Below are 26,514 nucleotides of genomic sequence, written 5' to 3'. Positions count from 1 at the left end.
GCCGATTTATGAGATTGAGTTATTCCTTTATGTTTTTTTGGTAGAGGAGGTTGAGTACATTGGAAGGAGCCATGTGGTGCTAAAACCCCTATGAAAAGGCTATGAGAAATCCCACCCACATTGAATCAAGCATCCTATATTTTGAAAATTCTAGAGAATAGGATTGAATCCCAGTATGGCTGTAGCGTTTCCCCGTGCCGAGGTAATGGGGGGTTCCGGTTTTCTCCAACAACTTGGGCATCTGATCATTAATACCTTCAATCCATTAATCGGTTGGGATAATTTGGATACGTACAAATTGTCCCAGCTGTTAAATGGTGATGGTGGAAGGTAAATGGTTGATATTGGAGAGGATCTTAATAGAGGCATTCCCTTTCGCTGGAGAGGATAATGGTATTGGTATTTTTGTAATAAACGTAGAAATAGTGGGGCTTTAGTTCACGCTTTTCACTGTCTCCATTTTTAACGAATTTTCGAATCGAAGCGTTACCGTTGACATGAGAGTCGTTTCCTTTCTCTCAGAGGCGAAAACTGCCACCGCCAAAACTACTATTTCCAGGGCAACTGCTCTCTTCTCTCAATCCTCATCAGAAACCCATGTCAATGGCGATTTCCATCCTTCGGAAAATGAATACATTTCTCTCGTCCACGCTTGTAGAACCACCCGACAACTCAAACAAATCCACGCGCAGCTGTTCGTTCATAACCTTTCACAAAGCAGCCGGGTCATAACCCAGTTGATTTCAACTTGTTCTATGTTTAAATCCATGGAGTATGCACTATTGGTTTTCCGCCATTTTCATGATCCCAACTCATATGTCTTCAATGCATTGATCCGAGGTCTCTGTGAAAGTTCCCAGTTTGAGAGCTCAATTGGGTATTTTATTCTCATGTTACGCTTTAATGTCCAACCTGATAGGCTCACCTTCCCCTTTGTTCTCAAAGCTGTGGCATCACTGGTTGCAGATGGATTCGGTGGTCCTCTCCATGCACAGACGATCAAGTATGGCCTTGAGCTTGATTCATTTGTTCGTATTTCATTAGTCGATATGTATGTGAAGCTCTGTTCATTGGATTTCGCATTACAGCTGTTTGATGAAACTCCTGAGAGAAATAAGCTTGAATGTATACTCCTGTGGAATATTCTGATTAATGGGTGTTCTAGAGCTGGGGACTTAAGAAAAGCAAGGGAGCTCTTTGATACAATGCCGGAGAGGAATACTGGTTCTTGGAATACTATGATAAATGGGTTCATAAAACAAGGAGATCTGGAGCAGGCAAGGATATTTTTTGATAGGATGCCAGGCAAGAATGTAATTTCTTGGACGACCATGATATCTGGGTTGTCAGAGAAGGGGAACCATGAACAGGCTTTAGACCTGTTTAGTAGGATGCTGCGTGAAGGTGTGAGACCTAACGACCTTACTCTTGCATCTGCACTTTCAGCTTGTGCAAAAATTGGTGCTTTAGAAGCTGGAGTTCGAATACATGAGTATGTTTCAAGACATGGTTTTCGGTTAAACCGAACGGTAGGGACTGCTTTGGTGGATATGTATGCAAAATGTGGCAAAATTGATTGTGCCAGTCGGGTTTTTGATGAAACAGTAGAGAGGGACCTTCTCACTTGGAGTGCCATGGTTTCAGGATGGGCAATCCATGGATGCTCTGAGCAAGCTCTTCAATGTTTTGAGATGATGAAATCGGCAGGTATGAAATCAGATAGGCTTCTACTGATGTCTCCTCTAATTCATATTGTTAATTGAAAAAAAAATTAAAATCTCCACATATTTCCAGGAATTTATCCCGACGAGGTTGCTTTTCTGGCCGTCTTAACAGCATGCTCCCACTCCGGATTGGTAGATCAAGGGCTGCGTATTTTCAATAGCATGAGAGATGATTACTTCATAGAGCCGAATGTGAAGCATTATACATGCATGGTGGATTTATATGGTCGGGCAAGTAGGCTAGAGGAGGCTCTTAGTTTCATCAGGAGCATGCCAATCGAGCCTGACTTTGTGGTATGGGGAGCGCTCTTTTGTGCATGTAGGCTTCACAAGAACATAAAAATGGCAGAATTAGCATCAGAGAGGCTCTTGCAGATGGAACCTAAGCATCCAGGGAGCTATGTCTTCTTGTCCAACATTTATGCAGGGGTGGGGAGATGGGAAGATGTGGAGAGTGTGAGAATCGCAATGAAGAATAAGGGTATTGAAAAACCCCCTGGTTGGAGTTACATTGAAGTGGCAGGTCGAGTGCATAGTTTTGTTGCAGGTGACAGGGCTCATGACTGTGCTGGAGAAATTTATGCTAAGTTGGAGGAGCTATCAGCTAGAGCAAAAGCACAAGGGTATATGCCCAATACTGAGTCAGTACTTCATAACATTGAGGAAGAAGAGAAAGAAGATGCACTGGGAAGTCATAGTGAGAAGTTGGCACTTGCCTATGGGCTTATTAGCACTCCTCTTGGGACGACCCTTAGGATTGTGAAGAACCTAAGAGTATGTGGGGATTGCCACTCTATGATGAAATTTGCAAGTGAGATGAGCCAGAGGGAGATCATATTAAGAGACATAAAGCGTTTTCATCATTTCAAAGAAGGGGTGTGCAGTTGTGGAGATTACTGGTGAGCATGGCTTGTTTTCTCAAATTACAATTTCTTTTTCCAAGAATGATATAACAGAGCTTCATAGAAGTTTAATTTTATAAATTATGTTGTTCAAAGTAGTTTGTGTAAAATTAAACCAAACCCAGAAAATATTAGGAGACTCAATTCTGATTCTTTGGTTAAAAGCCAGGTTCTTAGTTTTTATCGTTTTGGTGTTTACTCAGATATACTATTACTTTCAAAGAGACTAATCTTGTGATAATCATCATAGCTAGTTATCGAAGAATTGGGTATCAATGATTTGCATAAAGAAAATTTACAACATAAGTTCCTTCCCCTAATGGGAAACCAATGTGTCTAGAACATAGAACAATCAAACTCATTTACAATAGCTTCTTCCAACCACCTCTTGGACTCCTCCATCAGCTTAGGACTCAATCTGAACATGAGAACACAGAACTCCATCTGAGTTAGAGCACCATCACCATCCAAGTCTCCTTCTCTCAACATACTCAACAGTTCATCATCTCTCAATTCTTGCAACCCCAAAAGAGAAGAGTTTCTCTTCAAGCTCTCGAATGTGATCAGACCCTTATCCTTGTCCATCAGCAACTCAAACCCATTACAAAGCTCTCCTATCAATCCATCTGCCCCCAACTTATCAGCCATTGTTGGGAGGAAATCTTCAAAACCAACCACATTGCGTGCCATCGCGAAACAATTTGTATATAGTGAGGGGGGGATAACTAGTGCAGAGAGATGAGATGAAGGAAGGGATCAAGAGGTCTTAAATAAGAAGAGGGAGCTCAAAGGAAGAAGAAGAAGAAAACATGGTAGCTGGCAAGAAAAAGTTCGTGGAAGGACGTTAGTTTCCCACGGAAGCCAACCAAGAAACAGAGAAAAAAAGCTGTCGTAGTGGGTTTGCTTAATGGATGTGTTTTCTTAAATAACTCTTTCCATGAAGTTGCATGGCCATTCAACCTTCTACAGGGAAACTTTAAAGTCCCTCACCTGGAAATTTAGTGAAAATTCCATTCCTTTAATAATTAATATATTATGAGAATAGGGAACCTTTGACTGATATATTTAAGTTAATAGAGAAAATTGCATTGCCACCCCCTGAACTTCGGTCCTTATTCAACACCACCCCTGGACTTTTCAAAACGTCAAAGTCACCCCCTAAAAATTCAAAAAATTCCAAATCGGTCCCTGCCGTTAGCCGACCGTGATAAATGAAAAAACCAGTTAGTTTTTTTATAATATACCCAAAATACCCCCACCTATTGTGAGAGGACAATATTGCCCTCTTTTATTTCCATCTTCTAAACCCATCTCCCATCTCTCATCTCTCATCTCACTCCTCTCACTCACTCGGCCGGACAAGAAGAAGAAGACGACGACAGTACGCCACCCCCTGCAACTCGATTCTCTTCCCTCCGGCGTGCGATTCTCCCCCCTCCGGCGTGTCACAGTGAGATGATCTCATCATCATGAGGAATTTGAGACTTTAAATCCTATTTTTTCCATGCTTTAGTTTTAGTTGAACTAGATGTTGACCAAATTACAGTAACTCTATTAAAGAATGAGAACAACAATTTGAACCTGTCCTCGCAATTTCATGCTTAACACACTGCCCTTCTGGGAATGGGAAAAGCATCCGAAGCTTCACAACAAATCTCTTCCATCCACTAAATTCCTTTAACTCAAATTCACTGCTAGGATAGCAATCATCTTTGGAACCTATCAAGCTTCCATTATCACCCAGAGACTTTGCTTCTGATTCATCACAAGTTTCGGCATCCTTCTTACTCTTCTCCTTCGTAGTTGCAGCACTCGATTTGAAAGCTTGAACTCACAAGTACCTATGAAAATTTGAACCGGGAAATAATTGAAGAAGAAGTCGTCGATTCGACAACAAGCTAGGGAGAGACATAGCTAATTGCGATTCCAACTCGAAAAGAAGATGAGGAGATGAAAAACTACTTCATTGAATCAGAAACGGAGAATTCAGTAAAACGACAGAGAAATTCCGGCGACGGAGAGCCTTCAAATGCGAGTTGCAGAGAAGCTTCGACATTTCTCCCCCCCTCCCCTTCCAAGACACAATCCACTATAGTAAACACTGGAGGGGGGAGAATTGCACGCCGGAGGGAAGAGAATCGAGTTGCAGAGGGTGGCGTACTGTCTTCATCTTCTTCTTCTTGTCCGGCCGAGTGAGTGAGAGGAGTGAGATGAGAGATGAGAGATGGGAGATGGGAGATGGGTTTAGAAGATGGAAATAAAAGAGAGGGCAATATTGTCCTCTCACAATAGGTGGGGGTATTTTGGGTATATTATAAAAAAACTAACCGGTTTTCATTCATTTATCACGGTCGGCTAACGGCAGGGACCGATTTGGAATTTTTTGAATTTTTAGGGGGTGGCTTTGATGTTTCGAAAAGTCTAGGGGGTGGCGTTGAATAAGGACCGAAGTTCAGGGGGTGGCAATGCAATTTTCTCAAGTTAATAATATATACTATAAACCTTAAACATGTCTATTGATTATCACTTTATTTATAATAACATTTGGAATTTGGATCATCACATGGTTAACAGTTAAGTACTATTAAAACATTCATCTCCATTGGGAGGACATTCGAATGTTTGCTTTACATGGGAAAAGGATTCATCATATTAAATTTTCCCCCTACTTTCTTTGCTCATCCGATTGAAAAATCTGACAAACATAGTATGAGCTTGTTCTTGCTTCTTTGGGTTGCGCTAGTTTTCACAAGATTGTTGGGGCCTAGTGCCTTTTGGTGATATTTTGCCTTATAAATTTTTCTTTTCCATTCTAATATATTTAAAAAAAAAAAAATCATCTCCAATTATGATTTCCTGAGGTTATGGCTTAGTTTTCTGTTTAATAAAAGTTGAGCCATATAGTTAAGTTGTATTGTGAAATTTGACATGTGGCCATTCAAGGGGATGATGTATCAATCCAATGATTTGGATTGTCCAAATGGACCATCCATGTGGCTAAAGGCTAAAGTACAACCATTCTTATTTTCATGAACTCTTACATTTCTAGACTCAAGGAGATGATAAAAAATAAAATAAGGTTATATAATAGAAGTCATCTAAGATCCCAAACAAATCCATGCACATTTGCGAACACCCATAGGGGTCAGATGAGTAGAGATTTCACTTGATTGGCCCTGACCATGTGGGTAAAGGATCCAGACTCCATATTCATGGGTATAGGCATCTAAATAGCCGACGGATTTGTATTAGACCCATGAGTTTTGGTTCATTTTGTTTTGTATTTTAGGGTTTGGATACAAAACCCACACCAATAGGATTGAGCATCGAGTTAACCCGATTGGTCTCCATCCTTTCTTTGCACTGTTTATGCATAAACTCAATTTTTTGTACTGCCTTATGTTCAAGTAAAGTTCGATTCTGCATTTCCAAAGGATTGTATTTATAAGGTGGTTTTTTATGATGTTAGAATGCACAATAATAATATAAGATAATCCACAATATATATATTGAGATGTTATATAAGTTATTCTAAAATTATCTATTCATACTCTCAAATTGGAAATGCAGAATCGAACTCTAAAAGGAATCGAATTAAATGACATAAAGGTGAAACCCAATGTGAACCAATACTGCAAATCACATGTAAACCAAATGTGGACCAGAATTAAACACATTACAAACCGGAATTGCAAAACATTTTCCAAACACAGGCACTACAAACTGCATATAAACCAGATGTGAATAGGCTAATGGAAACCAAATATAAACAGGTAAAACCGAACTGAATACAAAATTTTAGCTGATTCCTATTCGGTCCGATTTTTATTCTCACATTGTCAAAATGTAAATTGAACCAGAACTGAACCGATTGACACCCTTAGCTTATGCCAACCAAAGAAATGAACATGGGATCTCATTAAGGGGTGTCGATCGGTCGGTTCTGTCCAGTTTTGATCAGGTTGAATCAATTTCACGCTGATAATTGGACAAAGAGAAATCAAATTATTAAGCCAAAAGGCAATTTCGGTTAGTTTCAATTTTGAACCGGTTTAGATAGGTTTTTTTAATCAAGTTGACTTAACCTGGTTCTTACAAACTTGTTATTGGATTGCTATTGGTTTGGTTTCAGTTTTTTATATATATGCGTTTGAAAAAAAATTAGTATTGTTAATATTAAACAAGTTTTAATAGATTCACTGGCAATGGTTACATCAAACCACATTTAATTTAGGGTATACCTCTTCGTTTCATATTTTCAGCAAATAAAGCTGCCGTATGTACAATGAAGTAGATGATGATTCATCAAATTCTAGTGTTCTTTTGCTGTGCCTGCCATCTTTTCACTCAAACTACCTATTTTCAAATCGAATAAATCATATATATAATTTTAATGTTCTAGTCAATGTGGATGATAAATATAATGTAACGTCTTGGCCCATAAATTTTGCATAATATTGTTTTCTTTAGCTTATGGACCTCAAAGCTTTAAAACTCATTATGTCATGTTAAGGATGCAAGATGTTATTAACTAGCCTACTAATCTCTCATTATGCGATATATGACTAAAGGTTGCACACTTTCACCAATATTTCAAAACCCATGGTACTTGCTGTATTCTTGGTGGGGGATACTTCATCGATCTCCCAAGCAGGTCTGGTAATTACCGTATTCTTGGGTGTCATATTTAATTACTGTTATTATTTTTTTTAATTTTTGAAAAAAGTTTGGCTGATTATGGACCTAACAAGTAAGAGGATTTGTTTTTTGGTGGTTGAAGATGTTCTTCTAAGTTGGAGAGGTGATTTCTTGTCCCAAGAAGAAACCATTTCTCTTTTATTTAATTGGGAAAATAGAGGAAGATTCTTGTATGAGTTCAATCACATTTGTAGGTAGGGGTGTCAATTCTAAGCCCGCATCGGTAGGCCCGATTGAGCCTGACATGTTTATGGCCTGACGTAGACCAGCCCGATTAGTAAATGTGTTGGGCCTAAGCTCAGCTCGTTTATACATATGTAGTAAATGGTGCAAGGGGTAAGCCCGATGTGCCTCCCAACTAGCCCGATTGAGTTACAAGTCCAACTTGGACCGACACGTTTAGCCCGACCTTTTATATAGGTATTTTGATTTTTTTTTTGGATAGAATAGGGTATATATTGATATTTTTATCAATTATTGATTGAAATTAAGTGTAATATATTTTCAAAATTGTTGATGATTTAATAAAATAAATTAAAGTATCTTAAATATAAGAAAAGTCAAGACCGTTTAAGGCCCGTTTAAGGCCCGATTATAGTCTAATTAGCCAGATTAGGAGAAGCCCGATTAAAGCCCAGAACCCGACTGAGCCTGACACGACACCAACCGAGACTGTCTCATTCCTTAAATAGATAGGTCATGGTCTGAGGACATAGGCCCAACCAAGACCGGCCCAGCCCGACTGATTAACACCCCTATTTGTAGGGGTAAGAGTCAAGACATTGTTAGATATGGATTTAGATTTCAGATCAGGTTGACATACAAGAAGATTCTTGTACGCCCTTGATCTGAACACATGGACTCCATAATGGTAGATGGGTGCTTCTAAGGTCTATAAGGAGTGGTTTTTTTCATTGAGAGAGAGAGAGAGAGAGAGAGAGAGAGAGAGAGAGAAGAACTCATAACTCCAAAATTTTGGTCTATTGACATTCTCCTTTAATTAGAATCTTCGGTGTTGTATTACCAAAAGTCCGGATCAGGTTCTCGTATGCCCCTATCTGAACACATGGACTCCATTGAGTTTCTCTTTCTCCGTAGGAATCTATGTGCCCAGATCAGATCAAGAACGTATGGGAATGTTTTCGTACAAGAACCCCATAATATAGCTCCAGCAATACCTGCAACACCCAAGATTCTAGTTAAAGGAGTTCTGCTGAGTTCTCTATCTCAGAAAGAAGCCATCGTTTATAGAACTTGGAAGGGAACCACCCACCCAACATTACATGGGTGGTCCAACCATAGAATCCAACCCATTGAAGGAGTGCCAAAGGATTTTGGTCGAACCGAAGTAACCCGAGCCACCCGACACGGCCATTAAATGTAGCTTGTTCGTTATGACGTCTCTCCTTACCTCTCAGGCTCGCAGCGGGAGCTCAGTGGCTCCGTCGCTCCAAGAAGCTAGGCAATGGCGGAAATCCCAGAAGCTCCACCTGTTGAAACGGGTGACGCCGGCGTTCCTGAGCGTGAACCCCAAATATCTGAATCTTCGAAAAGAGATCCAGTTGCAGAAATCGATCCAAACAAGATGCGAAGAACGAAACCAGGAATCAAGCGTCTGATTTTGATTCTCTCTGTCCTTTTCTCTTTCTTCTTAGGTGACAATTTACTCTTCTCTATTGATTTATTATGGTTCCTTAATTTTATATTTTCTAGTGTTCAAAGCTGTAGTTTGATGAATTCCTATATTCCTTCTTTGTAGGGTTGCCTTTTTTGCTGAAATCTGTAGAGATATATCGAGCTCCTCTCCCCTTTCGTGCCATTGATTCCTTATTAAACCAAATTGATTCAAACCCAGTAGTACTTCCTTGTCGCTTCCAGGCAGTGTTCGTGGGTTCTGATGGCGAGAAGTTTAGCAACTCTCGAGCAGAAAAAATTGAACTTTTGATTTTAGAACGAATGAAGAAGTTGACTGGTAGTGATCCAGTTTGTGGCGGTTGTGGAAATAATTATACTGTTTCAGTAACTATGGAGTCGGGTAAAGATTGCAATCGTAATCGAAATGCTGGAAATGGGTGTTTATGGCCTTGTGGGGAGATTGATTTTTCTGCTTTTAGTGGTAATTTGAAGGACGATGAGGTTGTTGATGAACTTCTGGATTCCGTTTTGCGTGGTGACATGGAATGTACGGATTCAGGTGGAAAGGTTTATACTGTTGTGGTGATGAATAGAGATGAAGAGACTAGAGTTGTGATAGGGAAACATCGACATGCTTGGTTACTAGGTAAAGTCGAGGAGATTGAAGCAGTGTCAATGATTACGGATATTTTTGTCAATTTCTTTATGAATGGTGGGAAGAAGGATGGATTGATTCAACCGGAATTCATGCCTGTTGGTGCTGATGGAAGGGTTGTTCTGTCTTTTAGCCTTTTGAATGCTGATCCACATGATTGGATTTATGACTGGTGAGAAAAGTTTATCTCATTCCTTATTATTTTCATGAAAAAGCTATGAAACTTTTTAACATTAAAACTTGGATGTATTTCTTTGTGGGTAAACTTTTTGATATGAAACCCAAAACGTTGCTTTGTGAAGATTGGACAACTTGATTCTTTTTCATCTTCTCTCTGTAGTTCTCTTTCTGAAGTTAGGTAGCTTTCTTTCTAAAGCTCTTCCATATAGTAGCAATCCTGAAATTCTATTTTTTTAGCTTCATCGTTACGATGCTCGGAGGAAACTCATAAGATAGACCACACTAGTAGAGAAAGAAAGAAAGATCTGAATAGCGGATGCAAACTAGGGAGGAGAGAGAAAGGAGAAAGGGAGATTTGAGGAGGAATTTAGTATAGATAGAAAGCCCAAAAAGCCCATGCTCACCAGGAGGTCTGCAGTTCGAACCTCCTCACTGTTATCTACTACCCCTCCCTACCTATCAAAAAAAAAAAAAAAGTATAGATAGAAAGTAGGACCATTGATTTAGATTTTGAGATTCAGAATAGATTAAAAGAAAAATAAGTAAGCCTGTTCTTTAAGATGTGGTGGTAAGGTTGAGAGTTTTTTATGAAGGATTCCGTATTGATGGGGGGAAAGTATGGGCAAAGGGGGAGAGATTTTGAGGGATTTTTTTTGGTTGGGGGGGGGATAAAATTGATATATCATGGGAGTTTTCTAAAATAAGAGAAGTGACAACTTACTACAATCTTTTTATTTCATATCTTAATTTAGTTTTAAAAACTAAGAGTCTTGAAAATTTTGGTTAGAATGATGGGGTGCAGGTTGGCATGGGATGAAATCAACTTCTTTGTTGACGTAAAGATATGCCAAATCCAACAGTCCTTGTCCCCCAGAAAAAAAGGATACCTTTCAAAGAAAGCTCACATTTTGCATGAATATCCTTGCCTCGTCTTGGTGGGTTTCTACCTTCTTCCCTGAAATCAACTGGGGCAGAACAGATTAACTTGGAAGATAAGTCATGGATAGTTGGATTAGTAATTATGATGATATCTCAAAACTCAAATGGTTCTCTCTTGACATAGTTAATCCTCACATGCATAGAGAATGATGTCTCAATACATCACCATTGTGCGAGGAAAATTAAAGAAAAGGAAAGGTTAAATTTTTTTCAGGAAATCTGTGTAACTTGACATTTAGGTTTAAGAAAGAATGTTGTAAGAATACTGCTAGGAATCCTCTCTACTGGAAGCCTTCAGTACTCAACTCAGCCCAACTAAATCTGTCTCACCTAATTCGGTGGTTACAGGAATCCATTTTTCACCCATTCAACTCTATTCAGAGTTGCGGGTATTTGCAGTAAATTATCAAAGACCTGATAGAACATTTAAATACTCATTGAAGCGGTTAGTTTTTGTTTCTTCTTTGCCAATTTTGTTTCAATATACCTACAGGGATTTTCAAAGTATAGATGAGATTTTGTTGACACCTGTGGTGGCGGCGTTGGCTCCTATTGCAAAAATAAGTGTGGAAAGTCAGGTAATAGATAATCTTACCTTATTCCAGTACTTGGTATTTGGTCGAGTTTTTCGGATATGCTTATATTTTCTGCAATGTGATGCTTTAATTAAATTATTCTTTCCTGTGGACAGGTTTTATATCACACTCCAAAGTCCTCATTTGCTCAGTGGGATGAGAAGTTGGCCAGCTACATCTTTACAACCAAGGACCTCCCCTTCTTTGTATGTTTCGTATACTTGTTTATGAAATCCATTAATACCTTGCATTTTTTATTTTTTTTGTGAAAAGGGGGTGGGGGGAGTTGGTGTTCTGTTACAATCCTGGATATTACTCCATCAATCCTCATATAATTAGGTTTTATAAATGAATGATCAGTTATACTGAAACTAAGTTTCGGAGCACTTCTTAACTCCTATTTTAAGAACTGTTCTTTAAAAGTGGGGAAATACTAGGGGAAGCTGTTAGTGTGCATAGTAGAGCTTTATACTGCTGTCAGTGTTTAGATATCGGTGCAACTTTCTTTCCAGTCTCATCTTTCTGGGTTCAGTAGTATGTCGTTTGAGAATTTTCCAAATATCAGTAATTTGTTTTGATGTGCTGTCCTCCACATATTGGAGGTTTACTTCTCAATCTGTGTATTCTCTCTCTCTCTCTCTCTCTGAGACTGCACAAGTTAGTAAATTTGAATGCTTTTGCCATATTATTTGCATGCGTAACACATTTGTTAGTACAGATCGAATTCTTTATTTTCCAAAGATTCGGAAAATTTTCCTACCCTCTTGGATCAGATCAAGAGCTTGCTGATCATCTAACTTCCTTTCAAAGTTAATAAAATTTGCCACATCTGCACTCATAGGAGGTAAATCTTAAGAACCCAACAGCCCTATTTTACTCCTTAGGCCATTTTCTTAAGGTTAGGCCATGCTCACTAACTTTTACCTTTTTATTCCAATTTCTTTGCCATATTTTTAATTTTGCTCTATATTTCTATTTGAAAACCCATATAAATAACGTATAGAAATAGACATGTTTATATATGGGAGACACTCATTCTCATGTCCCATGGTCAATCCTCATTTTGCCACAGTTTTGACCATTGAATAAAAAGTATGTGGTCCGGATTAGTCACGTGTCAAATTTCATAGCATAACTTAATCAAATACCCTCCTATGTATTAACATACATCCCCATGTATATCCATGCACGCCTACAATACTCTGACCGCTACAATTCAATCTTCCATAGTGCTGAATTTTCGAAGCTCTACTTTGCCACTTGGAAGAATCTGTTTGGGGTGAAATTTTACATAAAAGCAGTGGACCTTGGGGTCTACCTGTCTACAAATTTTGGGTTCAATCTGATCGGCCACATGGCAAATATTTGGATCACCTTGATATTTTTGTCAAGGCTGCCCATTCTGAAAAGTTTTACTTGTTATATATATGCCAAAGTATTCAGTGATCATACCAAGATGTGCCCAAACTTATACCACATTGCATTTTTTTGTTACCCAAGTTTTCCATCTATGATCCTGCATATCTCTTTTACAAGTTAGATATCTAGAAGCGCATTGAAGATTGAAACAGGAAGAGAATGAAAAAGAGGAATGAAAAGGGGGAAAAAAAAGGAAATGAAAGGGAAAAACTCAACCTTGAAACTGAAAGTGAAACTCTATTGTTTAAGCATTCATATGGACCTGTACCCTTTTGGTAATCTGGTCATATTTTGCTCAAATCATGTCCGAAGCAGCTTTCTAAATTCATCAAATTGAGGCAATCCAAAAATTCAAGCTACTCTTTTAGATAAAAAGTAATTCCATAGAGAGTTGTAGTCCCATGTAGCGTAGGCCAGATCTTACTTGCTTGCCCATGGTGCTTACGCAGCAAGGCATCCAGGCTCTTATTGATGAAACAAGTTGATGTAGATAAGTCACTTGGACTTATTTTATTGCAAATAGGCCTTGGGTTGTGTTATGTATGTATTGGTCCTTTGATCCCATGGGTTTTCTTTGAAATGGGTCACTTTAATGGGCTTAAAATATAGGTAGGAAGTAAGAAAATGAGATTTATATTCAGTGCTTTTATTTAAGTTGTTTTAATACAATAAAGGCCCATTGGGCCCATCAAGTGTAATGTTCTATAAGGACTATTAGTTAGTCAGTCCTACTCCATGTTGGAGTTAGAAGCTTAGTCCTAGTTCTATTTGAAGTCCTAGTTGTAGTAGGAGTGTCTAGTCCTATTTGGAAACTAGCTCCTAGTTAAGGTATGATTGTAATTCTACCCTCTTTAAATAGAGGAGCCTATGCACTGATATTTCAGAGATTTGAATGAAAAGAAAGTTTGCAATTAAATGCTCAGAGCAGCCGAGATGGCTGTGGGTGAGAAGTCCAGGCTGAGATAGCCATTTCCTTTATTCTCTTTCACCCTTCTCAACCCCCATCTGTTTTATTATTTTCTATTTTATTTTGTCCTTTATTTACTGTTCTTATTTATTGCTACTGTGAGCATATAAGACCTGCCAGAAACACTAGAAATCAGAATCGGCCATCTTGGAATCTTGGATTTTTGAGACCTACGAACTCTTTCCTCTTCCCCATTCTGAGATCTGATTGGAGGGCTACTGTTGGGAGGTGTTCAGGGGTGGTATAGGACCAATTGGTTCTCTTCTTGACTCTGTCCAAGTCGATCAGATTGCTGGTTCTGCAGAATCTTCTCAGTTTCTCTCTCCTAGGTCAGAAAATCAAGAAAGCTTGTAACTTCACAACCAGCCTTCAGAATCCTCTCAAGTTTGGGGGTTTTTGTACCCTCCCTAGGGACTATCTACGTCCAAGAGTGCAGCTCAATCGGATGCCTACAGACCTGGCCGCACTTCTCTCTCTCCAGCTTTATAGCATGTCTTTATCTCTCTTATCAGGTTGACTTTTGGACTAATTTTGCTCCTATATGGGTATTATATCCTTGGGGGTTTATTTGATGATCTTATTTCTTTGTTTCCTAGTCCTATTTGTCTTGTTTGGGGTTGTAAACTGCTGGGGTAGTTTCTTGTAATCTACTCTTGCATTACAAGTATGTAGATGTCTGGGATTGGGACTTCGGTCATGGGTAGTACAAGCCTTGATGTGGCATTCTGCACTCCTGGCACTTGATTCAATTTGTTTAATTTGCTTTTTTGAACATCAAGCAACAGAGGCAGAATCTGCACAGAAGTACAATTTAAGTAGCATCGTCTCTATGGACTTCAGTAGAAATGAAACAAGTCTACATGACTTCATGTTACATTGATCTTGTTAGTTGTTGCTACAAACAAAACTCCTGTTATTGATTCACTGTGGAAATTTGAGTTAGCTGCCATTGCAAACAGATTAGTAAGAAGAACTCCAAACTCATTGGCAGCAAAATTAAGTTTAATGGTCCAACAAGGGGTTACTTCAAACGTCAGGTGGTGTTTGCATCTGCGTTCATTACTTCAACTTCTCAAGCTTCACAAATATCATGTTTATGATCATTACATTGATAATTATAAACTCCAACACCCATATTTATGATCATTACACTGATAATTGTAAAATCCAAGACCCAACAAACAAAGCATATCTCTACACTATAGTTTCACATGAAATTCTATTTTTCTATTTTTTTTTTATTAAGCTAAATTCTCCACCACTAGTTGAAAAATACCCATATGACCTATTCATAAAGATCAACTTGTGAAACTCTGGAACCTGCAGAGTCTGTTAGAAGCCTTTTCTTCATTATCTTTTTTTCATGTGCAATTTAGGCTTACTTCATGTTGATGTTTAGGATCACTAGTGTTATTGTGCTTGATGTTGATTTTTCTATTTTGTTTGCTTTATGCTGGCCAAGTCTCCCTTTGACTTGGTCTTCTTCCACTGTTTTTCGATATGACTATAATCTGTGAAGTGTCTTTCTTTCTGATAAATTCAAGAAGGGTTTTTTTTTTTTAAATTATATATATATATATATATATATATTTTAATATTGAATTCAAGAAAAAAATCAATAAATTGAGAAGGAAGAACCATCTAGCTACAAACATAGGAGGAAAGAATTACGTTTCACCTAAATGACCCAGAAGGTAACTCTTTTGATAGAATCTTAAGACATCATGTGTTTACTTTTTATCTAATGTTTTAATTTTGTTTGTCACATAAAGTTGCTGATGCTTATTTGGGATATATTTCTTAAAGTCCTTCAGAAGCCCCTTTTCTGCAACTTTATTTGTCGAACTTTTTTTTTGTTCTTTTTTTGGGTGATACTAAGGGCGTTAGCTGAGCTAATCTTTTCCTCCTGGGCGGCTTGCCTTAATATGATCATGAACTTGATAGATACTATTAGTCTCTGTGATGGCATGTTTCTTGACCCATAAATTATATCATCACCTTATTTCTCTTTTTCCTTGATTTTTAGTTCTATTGCTATTCCTTCTCGAAAGGTTTTGGATATGCTCTTACTAATACCATTTGAGGGATTTAATAGGTAAATTCAAATGAATGGCACTTGGATACTTCAATTGCTGCTGGTGGGCGGTCAAAAGTTCTGCAATTTGTGGTGTATATTTTTCACTCAGTATCTTGTGTCTTAAGTTTCTTTTTGTTGAAGTATTTTATATGGTTAGAATTCTTGCTATTGCTTGTTAAAACGTGTTGTTGAATTTATCCAATCGTCAGGTGGACTAAAACATAGCTATTTTATATACTTAAAATTCCATGAATAAGTGCCAAATGATTTTATTTCATAAAATTGTATATCCCATTATTAAATTTGGATGAATCAGCTCTACTCTTAAGTTCAAAAATATGCCTCTGTTTGTAAATGTTCATGTACTTTGATGTGCAACACATGCAAAAATATGCTCCACTGCAGGAGCTGTGATACTAAAGCAAATATGAACTGTAGAGTTTTGGCAACCTTAATTTTCACTTTTGCTCACCATTTTGGGTAGTTTTTTTCGCTGGAGTGGCTATATTTGTTACTTAATCTCAACTTCCTTTGACAGGGTTTGCATTCTTGATACGATCATGGAAGAGCAACAGTAGAGGATTTCTTTTCTTTTGCATGAAAACTCTCTTCAGTGTGTCACTTTCTTTCTTCCAGCATAATGACTTGTTGGAAAAGTAGCTTCTCTGAAGAATGTAACTGTGCAACAACATATACAAGCATATAACTTCGTTGCAGTTTCCACTTTTCATTTCCTTGGTTAAGTGGGTTGTGTTCGCTTGATTGATTGTGTTTTTTGCATCTGCACTTTTGACGATTCTGACTGGTAGAAATAATTCCCCTAGTGGGTTGGGAACATCTATATTTCTTTGCCAAAAGTTGAGGCCTTGTCATTTTTTTACTTTTTTACTGTGCATCCTGTACATTATTTTCCTGTGGTCATTTCAATCATAGTGCTTTTAGTATAGATTTGAAGGCCAGCATCTTTATGGCTCTGCAATTGGGGATTAAAATTCGTTCTCTTCTATGTTACAACTGATTGGTTTGGATTCTTGTTTTTGGGGAGTTTTTTTTTTTGCTCAAAGGTCAAACTTTATTAAGTTGAAAATATAAGGGAAAATATAAAAAACATCAAACCATAACCATAATCAGCTAAAGCAATGGAAGAAAGACACCTCCACTCCTCTTGGAAGAAAGGGTACCACCACCTTCGGCATGACCATCAGCGGGGGCCCAAACAATCCAAACGGAAATTGTAACGAGGTCTGCTTGTTGCATCAGCTGCCAATTCTCCAGAAATATTTGACGGAAAAGCAATCATTGTCTCTGAGACTCCAGTTTTTGAAGCCTTCCCTCTTTCTCTCTCTTTTCTTTTTCTCTCTTCCAAGAAACTAAGGAGAAATAGGTGGGGTTCAGTTTACTATCTCAATTGGCTTAGGGAAAACACTGCCATTACAAATCCCAACCCAGGCTATGAAAGTTATGTTCTTATACATCTTGGAAATTCAATCCCTTAGCCTCTCAAGCCTGAAAGACACATTTTTATTTTTTCACTCCAAACATTCAGTTAACATGCCTGGTATCTGAACCTAACCAAGATACGGTTTCCTATAGGCCTTGTCAGAATTTTTTTCTTCATATACCTTTCTAGGGAGGAAGAAGCTTTGCTGATGTCTGATTGTTTGTCTCCTACTTCTGATCTTGTTGGAGGCACTATAGCAGAACCTCTACAAGTATACTTGAACATCACTTTTAGCATAGGATCTGCACACTACCATCAAATCATTTGAAATTTCTTTCTACTGTACCTGGAGAAGGGGGAGGCTTTGGGCTTGGTTTTGATAAAGGCTTAGCATGCACTATAAATCCCTTCCTCTTTGTATTTTAGACAACCATGAATTAGAAATATATTCTCAGAATTTAAAAGTTGGGTTCCAGTAACTTTAATGTACCTTGAAGAAGAAAAGGGAGGAATTATGGAGGGAGACCCTGTAATTGCTTGGAAAGGTTATTAAATGTTTGAACTTAACATATTAAACTATAAATGAGTTTGGAACCTATTCACTAGGCTTTTCCTTAAAAAGGATATTGTAAATGGCTTCTCTGGTTCTCAAAGCTGTCATCTCCTCATAAATGATTTTTTGGTTATTTTCCATGGAACATTCTGGGGACATTGAATTGTGCAGGCACTCATTATAGTACAGCCTGTGACAACTGACGACCACACATGTTGATTTGGGATAAGCTCAGCTGGATGTCATTAACCTGTAACCCTACCCATTGGGGTTGCTTATGTCCGATTCTGCTATTTCTGAAATTTTGATGTGTGATCATGTACCTAGCTCATTGCCTCTTGATGGGTCCTTATATCACCTGTTTGGAAGGAATTTGTTTATTTCTCACCCTGTTTAAAAATTACTTGTGATTAAATTGTAAGATCCAATGCGCATATTGAAATGTGTCATAGGTAAATACTACCATCCATCTTAATTGACAGTATGTTACATGATTATTTTTTCATGTATGTCACCAGATACATACCATCTGCAAAGGAGTGCCCTCTTCTGTTACGCCTTCCAAATGGAAAGATGTCAATGACCAATGGATTTATATCTCCTGTGAGTTTTTTCACATCAAACATCTTCTCCACCTCTTTGTCAAATGTCAGTATTATAGAGATGCCTTTGTATGACTAAGCCGTAACTGCAACATGCTGTAGATGTGGGGAGGTGTTATCGTCTGGAACTCCCCGAGCTGTTTAAGGGATTCCAAAAGTAAACTTCCTACCATGCATACATTGTCTTCACAGGTTAGATATCTGTCCATCAGTTTTGACCCCACTATATTCTCTCTTAAAAAGTTGACTTGGTTCAAAGTTGAAACCTTCTAGTTGATTCTCTTAGCAGTATGGTATTCTTTCAGAACAGATCTTTTGCCATACTCGTATAGTTCCATAAGACTCCTTCAAAATGTTACAAATTTATCAATTAATGAATGTGAAATGAATCTATTTATGCTTTCATTTTTTTTTTCTCTACACGTGTATAGGAAGACAAAATTGTGCTGTTTCACATGGCTTGTAGCTCATTTATCATATATATTTTTTGACCATTTACACTCATGTTGGACTTTTCCTACATATACCAGCATTATAATACAATTTTACCGTGTTTATCATAGGTATGAGGGAAATTTTTGGGGGAAGTCGGGGACAAAGGTTCAAGCAATAGGGGCAACTTCAGAAGGTCATCAGTGACCCTATGGAAATATCAGATTATCTTTATGAGCAAGTTACAGAGTATGTGGATGTTGTGTATTGAGTCAGAGAAGCAGATCATTTACTAATCCAATGGTAAGTCTGATCCTAGTTGGGGATGATGCAATCCTGGTTTTGAAAACCTGTTTTGGGATTGATGTGGGCCTACAAGAATACTAGATGGCTCAAATCAAGAGTTTAGTGGCAAATTTGTATATAAATAGAAGTTTCGGAAAGAAAAGAGAACAGGATTGATGGGAGGAAAGGGAAACCAGCAATCCAATCAAGAAAAGTAGGATGTGGGGAATAGAGAAATGCATGGCCAGCTCTTGGCAGCAACCCATTGAAAATTTCTTTCCAATATTCATCATCATCCCATCATAAGGTTACAAGTATATATATATATATATATAAATAAAATAAATTGTACCAAAACAAGGAAACATATAGTAAACTTAAATGAGGAAGCTAAACAAACTAGGAAACTTGAAGCAACTCCTATGTAATCTAATAGCTAACACAAAATAAAAGATTACATAATATCCTCCCAAATAAAATAGATCTCTCTAAATATCCTACTGATCCAACAACCTGGTTTGGAATTGGTTCCTCATGGCCTAGGAATTCCGAAACCTGAAGTCCTTAGAATGATGAGGTGAAATAAGATTTATAGTAAATCTTGGCTCACTAAAACAGTAAGGAGGAATGCACTAAGATTTGTTAGTGGGAGGGAAGCAATAACATTATGATAAAGGTGCTAGCGCATTATCTAAAAAGAAGAAGATTGTAATGCAGTACATTGTATACTCTTTTTCCTTTTTCCCCAGCTTACTGTACTTACTATACTAACAGAGTCCTCATAAGTTTGTGAGACCTTTTTGAAGAAGCTATGTTTTGACATGTTTTCCTATCCAAGCAGACTTTTGATTAGTCTGTGAGACCTTTTTAAAGAAGCTATGTCTCAACATGTTATTTACAAATTTATTGGCTTTGTTCACTGTCAATTTGGCTAATCATGGAGAAATTAATTTTCTTCATTTCTTTTAGTTCTTTCTGTACAGGAAATGAGAAGGAAAAAAAATAATTTCATCATATCCTACTATTACAGATGACTTTTGCTTCATTTTCTTAAGATTGATGAGTGCAAATTCTGAAACAGGATCTTCATGCAGCCTTCGAGATTTTTATGGGACAGATTCGTCAACTTTTCGGTCTTAACTCAGATAGTGTTCAGTTTGCTGGTTCAGGCATTTCCAACGTTTTGGCCAGTCAAAGGGGATTCACAGAATGGTAAAAATCCATTCATTTGAAGTAAAGCATGGAAAGGAGAAAAAGATGAAAACAAAATTAATTTACTTGTACTGCATTTACAACCTGGTCTTCTCATTTGATCACATAAAAGGTCATAACCTAATAATACTCCAGCTTTTTGGTCCCTGGAGGGGTGAATTGTTGTCAGTCCTAAACTTTGGCACTTTTTGCAGAAAGTGGATGCCCTTGGAATTGACTGCGTGTCTTCATGCTGGAAACCCAAGCTTTTACCTCTGCACCAAGCACCAGCCCAAGCCCTTTTTTTCATTCTATCACATTAAGTTGAAATATCTATGCAAAGTATTTTGACATTACCTGATTTAGAAGTTGGAGAGACTAAGAATATCAGACTGGGATGGATCAGTCTCAGGAAACACAAATCAAATCATGATAAGGATCAATATGGACGTACTATTGAGACAGGATTGACTGATTCACTATACATGATGGATCTGATCAGTCCTGGCCACTGTAAAACCATGATGGGAAACTGCATGTTTACTACAAGGATAATTATGCTTGAAGAGCATGATGTAGTGTCAAGCTTGGTGCCTTCAGATGGTTATGTGCAACTGAATTGTAGTTTCTCCCCTTTTAAGAGAATCTGGGAGAGGATTTCAAGTTATTGATCTATGTCACCAGTCAGTTGCACGTCACCAAATCTGACTTATTTAGTTTCCTTCAATTCTAGATCCATCTCAATGACTCTTTTGAACATCTAATCACATTAAGGAAGTGAGGGCTTGGTTTGTTAAATCGTAAACTACAAGAAGAGAAGACTGCCTTATCCCTAAGGAAGCCATTTACCACCAGCTGCATTTAGTCTGTTGAAAGCCATTGAAATTGTGCTCATTAATATCCTTAATTGGTTGATGCCAATATTGTTTTGGATCAAAATCAATGGTGAACATCTTTAAATTAATTGTGTACTAAAGCTTGCAAGAGAAACACTTTAGTTGAAGATTTGGTTATTCCGTTGGTTATATTATTCATCCATTAACACTTCTGCTCTAAGGTCCTGAAAGTCGAAGGAGTCATATTTTATGAGTTCATGTGATTTCTTCAGCATGAAGTTACTTGTACTGTGTTCTTGATGCTTTTAACTTTGTAGGGAATTGGATGCATTGTCTCGGCGCCACACATGTTTTAATCTTCGCTCATGTGCCACAACCCTTGGATCTCTATCCAGATTGGTATGCCTTTTCAGAATTTCTCTTGTAGGATTAAGCAATAATTACTTATCTTCTCATTGCATGGCCGATTCTCTCCTATGACAAGAATTAACAGTGCAGGTTCAATCGCTTCCAAGGATGATTATAATGGATGAAATTGGCAAACAGGTATGGTTGAGGTCCGAGTTTTTCTTGCATTGACCACCTTTATATCTATTTCTGCTGAAATTTTATTGCTGCGTAAAACAACTATGCAGCAAAGCAAGTATTCATTTTCCCAATTACCACAGTTTTAGGGCTTACTTATATTTGATTTTCCTTTTTTTAAACCCCTTATTTAACTGTTTTTCCACTCCCCCCCCCCCCCCCCTCTTCAAAGATATGATAAGCTGCAATAGAGCATACACCATACAGTTATTTTCTTTAATTTAAGACAAAAATAGTGCCAGCCTAGTTCAAAATCTGGCCAAGCTGTAAAAAGCAAGGTGAGTGGAGGCATTACCCATTCTTGGCCTTGGGGCCTAGGCAAGGCCTTGACAACTATGCTAGAGACTTTGCAGATCATAGCACAACTAGAAGTATAAACATCTGAGCTGTTGGGTGCCGCTGTAGTTGATCGTTGGACACCATTAAAAAGCCCCATCCCTCCACATGTGCCCCACATGTCCAGTGTTGGTGAAATTGTAATATCAGTTTTGTTGATTGAAAAAGGGTGGGAGGGAGAGTCACTTCCTGTCTTCACCTTGAAATTCATTTTATCAGAGTAGTTTGCTCCTTTGTGTTCTTCACACTGAAAAATCCCAAACACCTTATCTCTTTGTCCTTTCTCCAAAGTCCCCACTCTAGTAAAACGCTCATGGATGTTTTTTTACCATGCCAACCCTCCCCCGGTCCCCTGCACTCTCATCTTCCAATTGTGATTATTGAAGTAATTACTCCCTAAAACGACAACAACAACAACATCCAAAACCTTATCCTAATTTAATGGGGTCGGCTACATAAAGATTCCAAGCAAGGACAAGCGCAAGGATCCATGCAAAGAGATCGACGGGTGCCATTTATAATAAGTTCCGGCTGTCAACCTGACGCACCACTGCAAATCAGCCACGGGCTTATAACGACAGACTATAATAAGGTACTGGTTGTCTACTTGACGTACAACATGGGTATGGATATTGGATGTGTATGGCATGCAATCAAAAGTTGGACATTTGGACATAGCCGTGGAGAAGAAGAAGAATAACTCCCTTCTTTTGAGAAATTAAAACCCCCTGGCACATTTAGCCAAGTCCCTGTACCCATACCCATTTTTGGACATATATCCCTGTATTCTAATATCTAAGTTTTGGGAACAGGTAGATCTGACTTCTTGCCACATATCTGTACCTGATCCCTGCTTGTTTTGCCAATCATATTTGTGTTGACCAATAGAACAGGCCAGAAAGTCAACATCATTGAACTCATCCAATCAATTTTGGAATCTCCCCCGTATCCCGTTTCCTAAATGTTGGAAGTGAAGGATTGTTTAGAGAAGGCAGCTTTGCCCTTGAAATGATCTGCAAAGATCTAGCCAGAGAAATTCCTTCTGAAATAGTTACTCCCTATAGTTTAATAATTTTTTGTGGATTAACTTCGATAAGTAATATTAAGATTTGTTTGGTTAGGGCTGTTCAGTTTTTGCATTTGTTTTTTTCATCATGGACTTGGAACATAGTTATATTCCAATTTTGATATTGTCATCTTAGTTATACATGCTCTGCTCTTTATTTGACGTCATATTTGTAATTTCCTTAACTTGAAGATTGTTTAGGCTTCTACTTCACCCAAGTGATAAAAATTAGCGGTGTTCTGATTCTGTTGACATCTGCTTGGACAGGTCAAGTATTCACTTGAGGCAGCAAGTTTGGCTCAAAGCAATTCCTCTCTTGGAATCTATGATGGTTCAGCTGGTACTTTTCTTGCCAACAAGGCTTTGAATTTGGAATTTTACTGATTGCTTGAGCTGCACTTTTGATTCTACTTTTCTCAGTCGAGCCAAGGTGTACATATGGCTGATGTCTTCTATTTTCTGAGTTTAGTGTCCTCAAGGAAAGCAAGGACTCTGGCAGAGGATGCATTCTTCCACCCATCTATCATGTCTATGAGTTACTACTCTTTTGAGCATTTCTTTGCTATCTACACGGTTAGTTACTGCACCTAAGACCTGTTTGTGCTGCTCAAATTTTTTTCTTTATGAGCTTATTGAATATATGAAGTAAGGTCTGGGTAGACCATAGAATGAGCAATCTACCAATTGCATCTTGATGTGTGATGCAGGGGTGGGACCACAATTGATGGATCATCCCACCCAAAAGCTTATACTGGTTATGCCACCATAAAGGTTAAACCATATGCTCTCATATTCTTCTTAATGGTCAAAGATATGCTTGTGGATTGGGAATGGAAATTGTTGTCATATGTTGCACTCCCAGCATACTCTTTCAGTTCTCAAATTCTTGCTGAAAATAATAATTTCCATTACAGGGACAATATTCAAAAAGTATTCATATAAATGTAAATAGTGTACAATTTAGCTACACTGGAGTATATGAATTCAACACTATATATTAGTTGAGTGATCTCTGTCATGGGAATGTACTGTCTACAGTTCTACGTAGTGTGGGACACTCATTCTGATCCAACTATATTGTGGGGTTCCCACAGTAAGAGCTTTCTGATGGGTGATGACTTTTTTATTGAAAAAAAAAAATTAGGCCTAATTTTTTTTTTCGGTGAAATTTTTTGGCCTAATTACTTTGTTATATTTATGTGCAGCATGTGATTTTTTTAATATAAATGTAGCTTAGTGTACACATTGTATGGTGATGGAGATTTTACCAAGAAATGTATGAAACGACAGAAAAAAGATGCCATTACAGGACTAAGGGATGTCCAAAATTTCCTCGAGTGTGTTGCCCATCAACATAGATCCCTGTCTAGAGGGGGCAGAAACCCTTGGTGCTTGAATATCTTTTTGTTCCTGTAATGGCCCTACCCGACACCAAGCCATGATGTACCCTCACGGCTTTACGTGTTATAGCCTTGGAAGGGGTGTGAGAGGTTATCAACTAGCCCTATCTCTTCCACCTAGTCGATGTGGGACTAAAAAGTCTGCCCCCCATCAATTCCTCTCCTGTTTTTTGCCAACCTTTGGAGCTATCTTTTGGCTGTTTCTTGGAATCTGAAATGCCCTAGCCAGCCAACTACTGTTCTATTTATTTTTATGGCACAATTGATAATATTTTTCCATTTGACGTGTTAAATTTTAGCTGGATAAATCCTCTCATCTAGAAAATGATAATATTTCTAATTTTATGAACGAATTCATATAAATGTTGTATATCAGTTATGAATGCTTCTATGGGTACTAATCATTAGCCAAATCTGCAATTTAAGGTGAAATGATAGATCTATCTTGGTGTCCCTAATTAACTAATTTGACTGAAAACTATGTTTCAAGATTTTTTTTATGTCCTGGAACACATATTTAAATACTTGGGTGCTGCTGATTTCAATTTTGTGCATGGTTCTTGTACTAATTTTCCTTTTGCAACTGGACAGCCTTTCTTTCTGCCGGTTTCGTTGCATGTAATTCTTGCTGCTGTCAAAGAATGGAAAAGATACAAGCAAGAGCGAGCGAAGTACTTGGCATGGAAAGCAAATGCAGGGGAGTCCTAAGTTGCCGTGCAGCAAGTCTCCATTGATGACTGTAAAAGAACACAAAAGGATTAACTAAGATGGGAGATTTGATTCCACTGAAGTAGAAAGTTATACGGTTGCAATGGATCTTGGGTTTCCGTTGTTTGGTTCTATGACCTGTTTGCTGATTGGTTCTTGAATTGTAAAGCACTTGCTGATGTTGTATTTAAATTTTAAATTTTAAAATTTTTTTGAGTGAAATACTGGACATTCAACTGACCAATGGGGCCAGTTGATCTGCTTTGATAATGGAGAAGCCCACTCAGCCAACTAACAATCAGGTCACAGGACCTAGAGCTTGTCATTCTCTTATGTTTCCTGAACCCATAATGCCGGCCTTTGCACGACTTCATTAGTTGGGGGGAGGGTTCTCTAAATGGCAGCGTGGCCTTTACACTAGTGCAGGTCAATGGGAGCATTAATAGAAGCATCAACAGGGATGGGATTTTCGACTTTCATGAGGGGTGAGGTAGTTATTTTGCCCTCACTGTATCTGAGTGTAGGGGTCATGTTGCCTTTTACGTTTCTTTTTACCCTATAATTAATCAAAAAAATAATGAAGCTGTTTTCATTGTCATGGTTTATGGAATTCCAAGAAACTTGAAATTTCTAGGGAAGAGATTTGTGTTGGAGATACCTTGATGGCTTTTGGAGTATATTTGATGACTTAGAAAGGATTTGTCTGGTCTGGCAAATTTTCCTTTCTAAGTCAATCAAAAAAAAAAAAAAAAAAAAAAAAATATATATATATATATATATATATTGCGTGCAGAGGAATGTATATGTAAATGTTTTCTTCTTATCGTGGCTGGAGCTCTTGGAATATATTTGATTGACTTAGAAAGGATTTGTCTGTTCTGGCAAAGTTTGTATTTGTTAGTTGGCATTGCCTTTTCACTATAGACATTTAACTTTGTAGAAAAGTAATCATTGATTTATTTTATGAAAGGAAAGCATTTTATAAGATTATATTCAATATCATAGAGAAAGAGAAAGCAACATCAAATCCATTTGGGTCAGGGCATTTGGTCAATAATTTTTTTTCAACATCTTATGTTACAAGTGAGGAAAAAACAGAACATTTAAGTCATAGTTTTTAATTGATGTTTAGTATTTATTTAATTTTATTAAATCATAGAGGCAACTTAAGATCCATTTGGGTAAGCATTTGGATCATTTCACCTAGACGACACGTTGGAAAAAAATACTCCAAAAAGCTAGGTCAAATTGTTTGTAATAAAATCCATTTGTGTTTACTTAAAAAAATAATTAGAAAAAAGAGAGGTG

General features: G+C 37.8%; 3 protein-coding genes across 4 annotated transcripts; 2 read left to right on the top strand and 1 right to left on the bottom strand.

Annotated features, from left to right (window-relative positions):
- The first annotated feature begins 66 nt into the window (after positions 1–66).
- Positions 67–2,721, top strand: LOC122091017 (pentatricopeptide repeat-containing protein At1g04840). 2 transcript variants are annotated; one of them, XM_042660823.1, is made up of 2 exons: positions 67–1,707; positions 1,837–2,721. In XM_042660823.1, exons 1-2 carry the CDS (start codon positions 498–500, stop codon positions 2,625–2,627), a joined length of 2,001 nt encoding a protein of 666 aa, XP_042516757.1. In that variant the 5' UTR covers positions 67–497; the 3' UTR covers positions 2,628–2,721. The 2 variants fall into 2 exon arrangements, with proteins under 2 accessions (XP_042516757.1, XP_042516756.1); XM_042660822.1 differs by having other exon boundaries at positions 107–1,707; positions 1,795–2,721.
- Positions 2,722–2,885: 164 nt separating this feature from the next.
- Positions 2,886–3,516, bottom strand: LOC122090648 (calcium-binding protein PBP1-like). Its single transcript, XM_042660288.1, has one exon. It carries the CDS (start codon positions 3,314–3,316, stop codon positions 2,963–2,965), a length of 354 nt encoding a protein of 117 aa, XP_042516222.1. The 5' UTR covers positions 3,317–3,516; the 3' UTR covers positions 2,886–2,962.
- Positions 3,517–8,596: 5,080 nt separating this feature from the next.
- LOC122091771 (GPI transamidase component PIG-S) lies at positions 8,597–25,476 on the top strand. Its single transcript, XM_042661902.1, has 13 exons — positions 8,597–8,979; positions 9,084–9,786; positions 11,227–11,311; positions 11,425–11,514; positions 15,790–15,863; positions 18,284–18,368; positions 18,470–18,559; positions 20,166–20,296; positions 21,429–21,510; positions 21,610–21,657; positions 23,366–23,438; positions 23,568–23,671; positions 25,090–25,476. Exons 1-13 carry the CDS (start codon positions 8,790–8,792, stop codon positions 25,204–25,206), a joined length of 1,872 nt encoding a protein of 623 aa, XP_042517836.1. The 5' UTR covers positions 8,597–8,789; the 3' UTR covers positions 25,207–25,476.
- Positions 25,477–26,514: the final 1,038 nt, after the last annotated feature.

The sequence above is a fragment of the Macadamia integrifolia genome, chromosome 10 (genome assembly GCF_013358625.1).
Source record: "Macadamia integrifolia cultivar HAES 741 chromosome 10, SCU_Mint_v3, whole genome shotgun sequence".
In the NCBI taxonomy this organism is placed as follows: Eukaryota; Viridiplantae; Streptophyta; class Magnoliopsida; order Proteales; family Proteaceae; genus Macadamia; species Macadamia integrifolia.
This window is presented reverse-complemented; position numbering and strand designations above follow the sequence as displayed.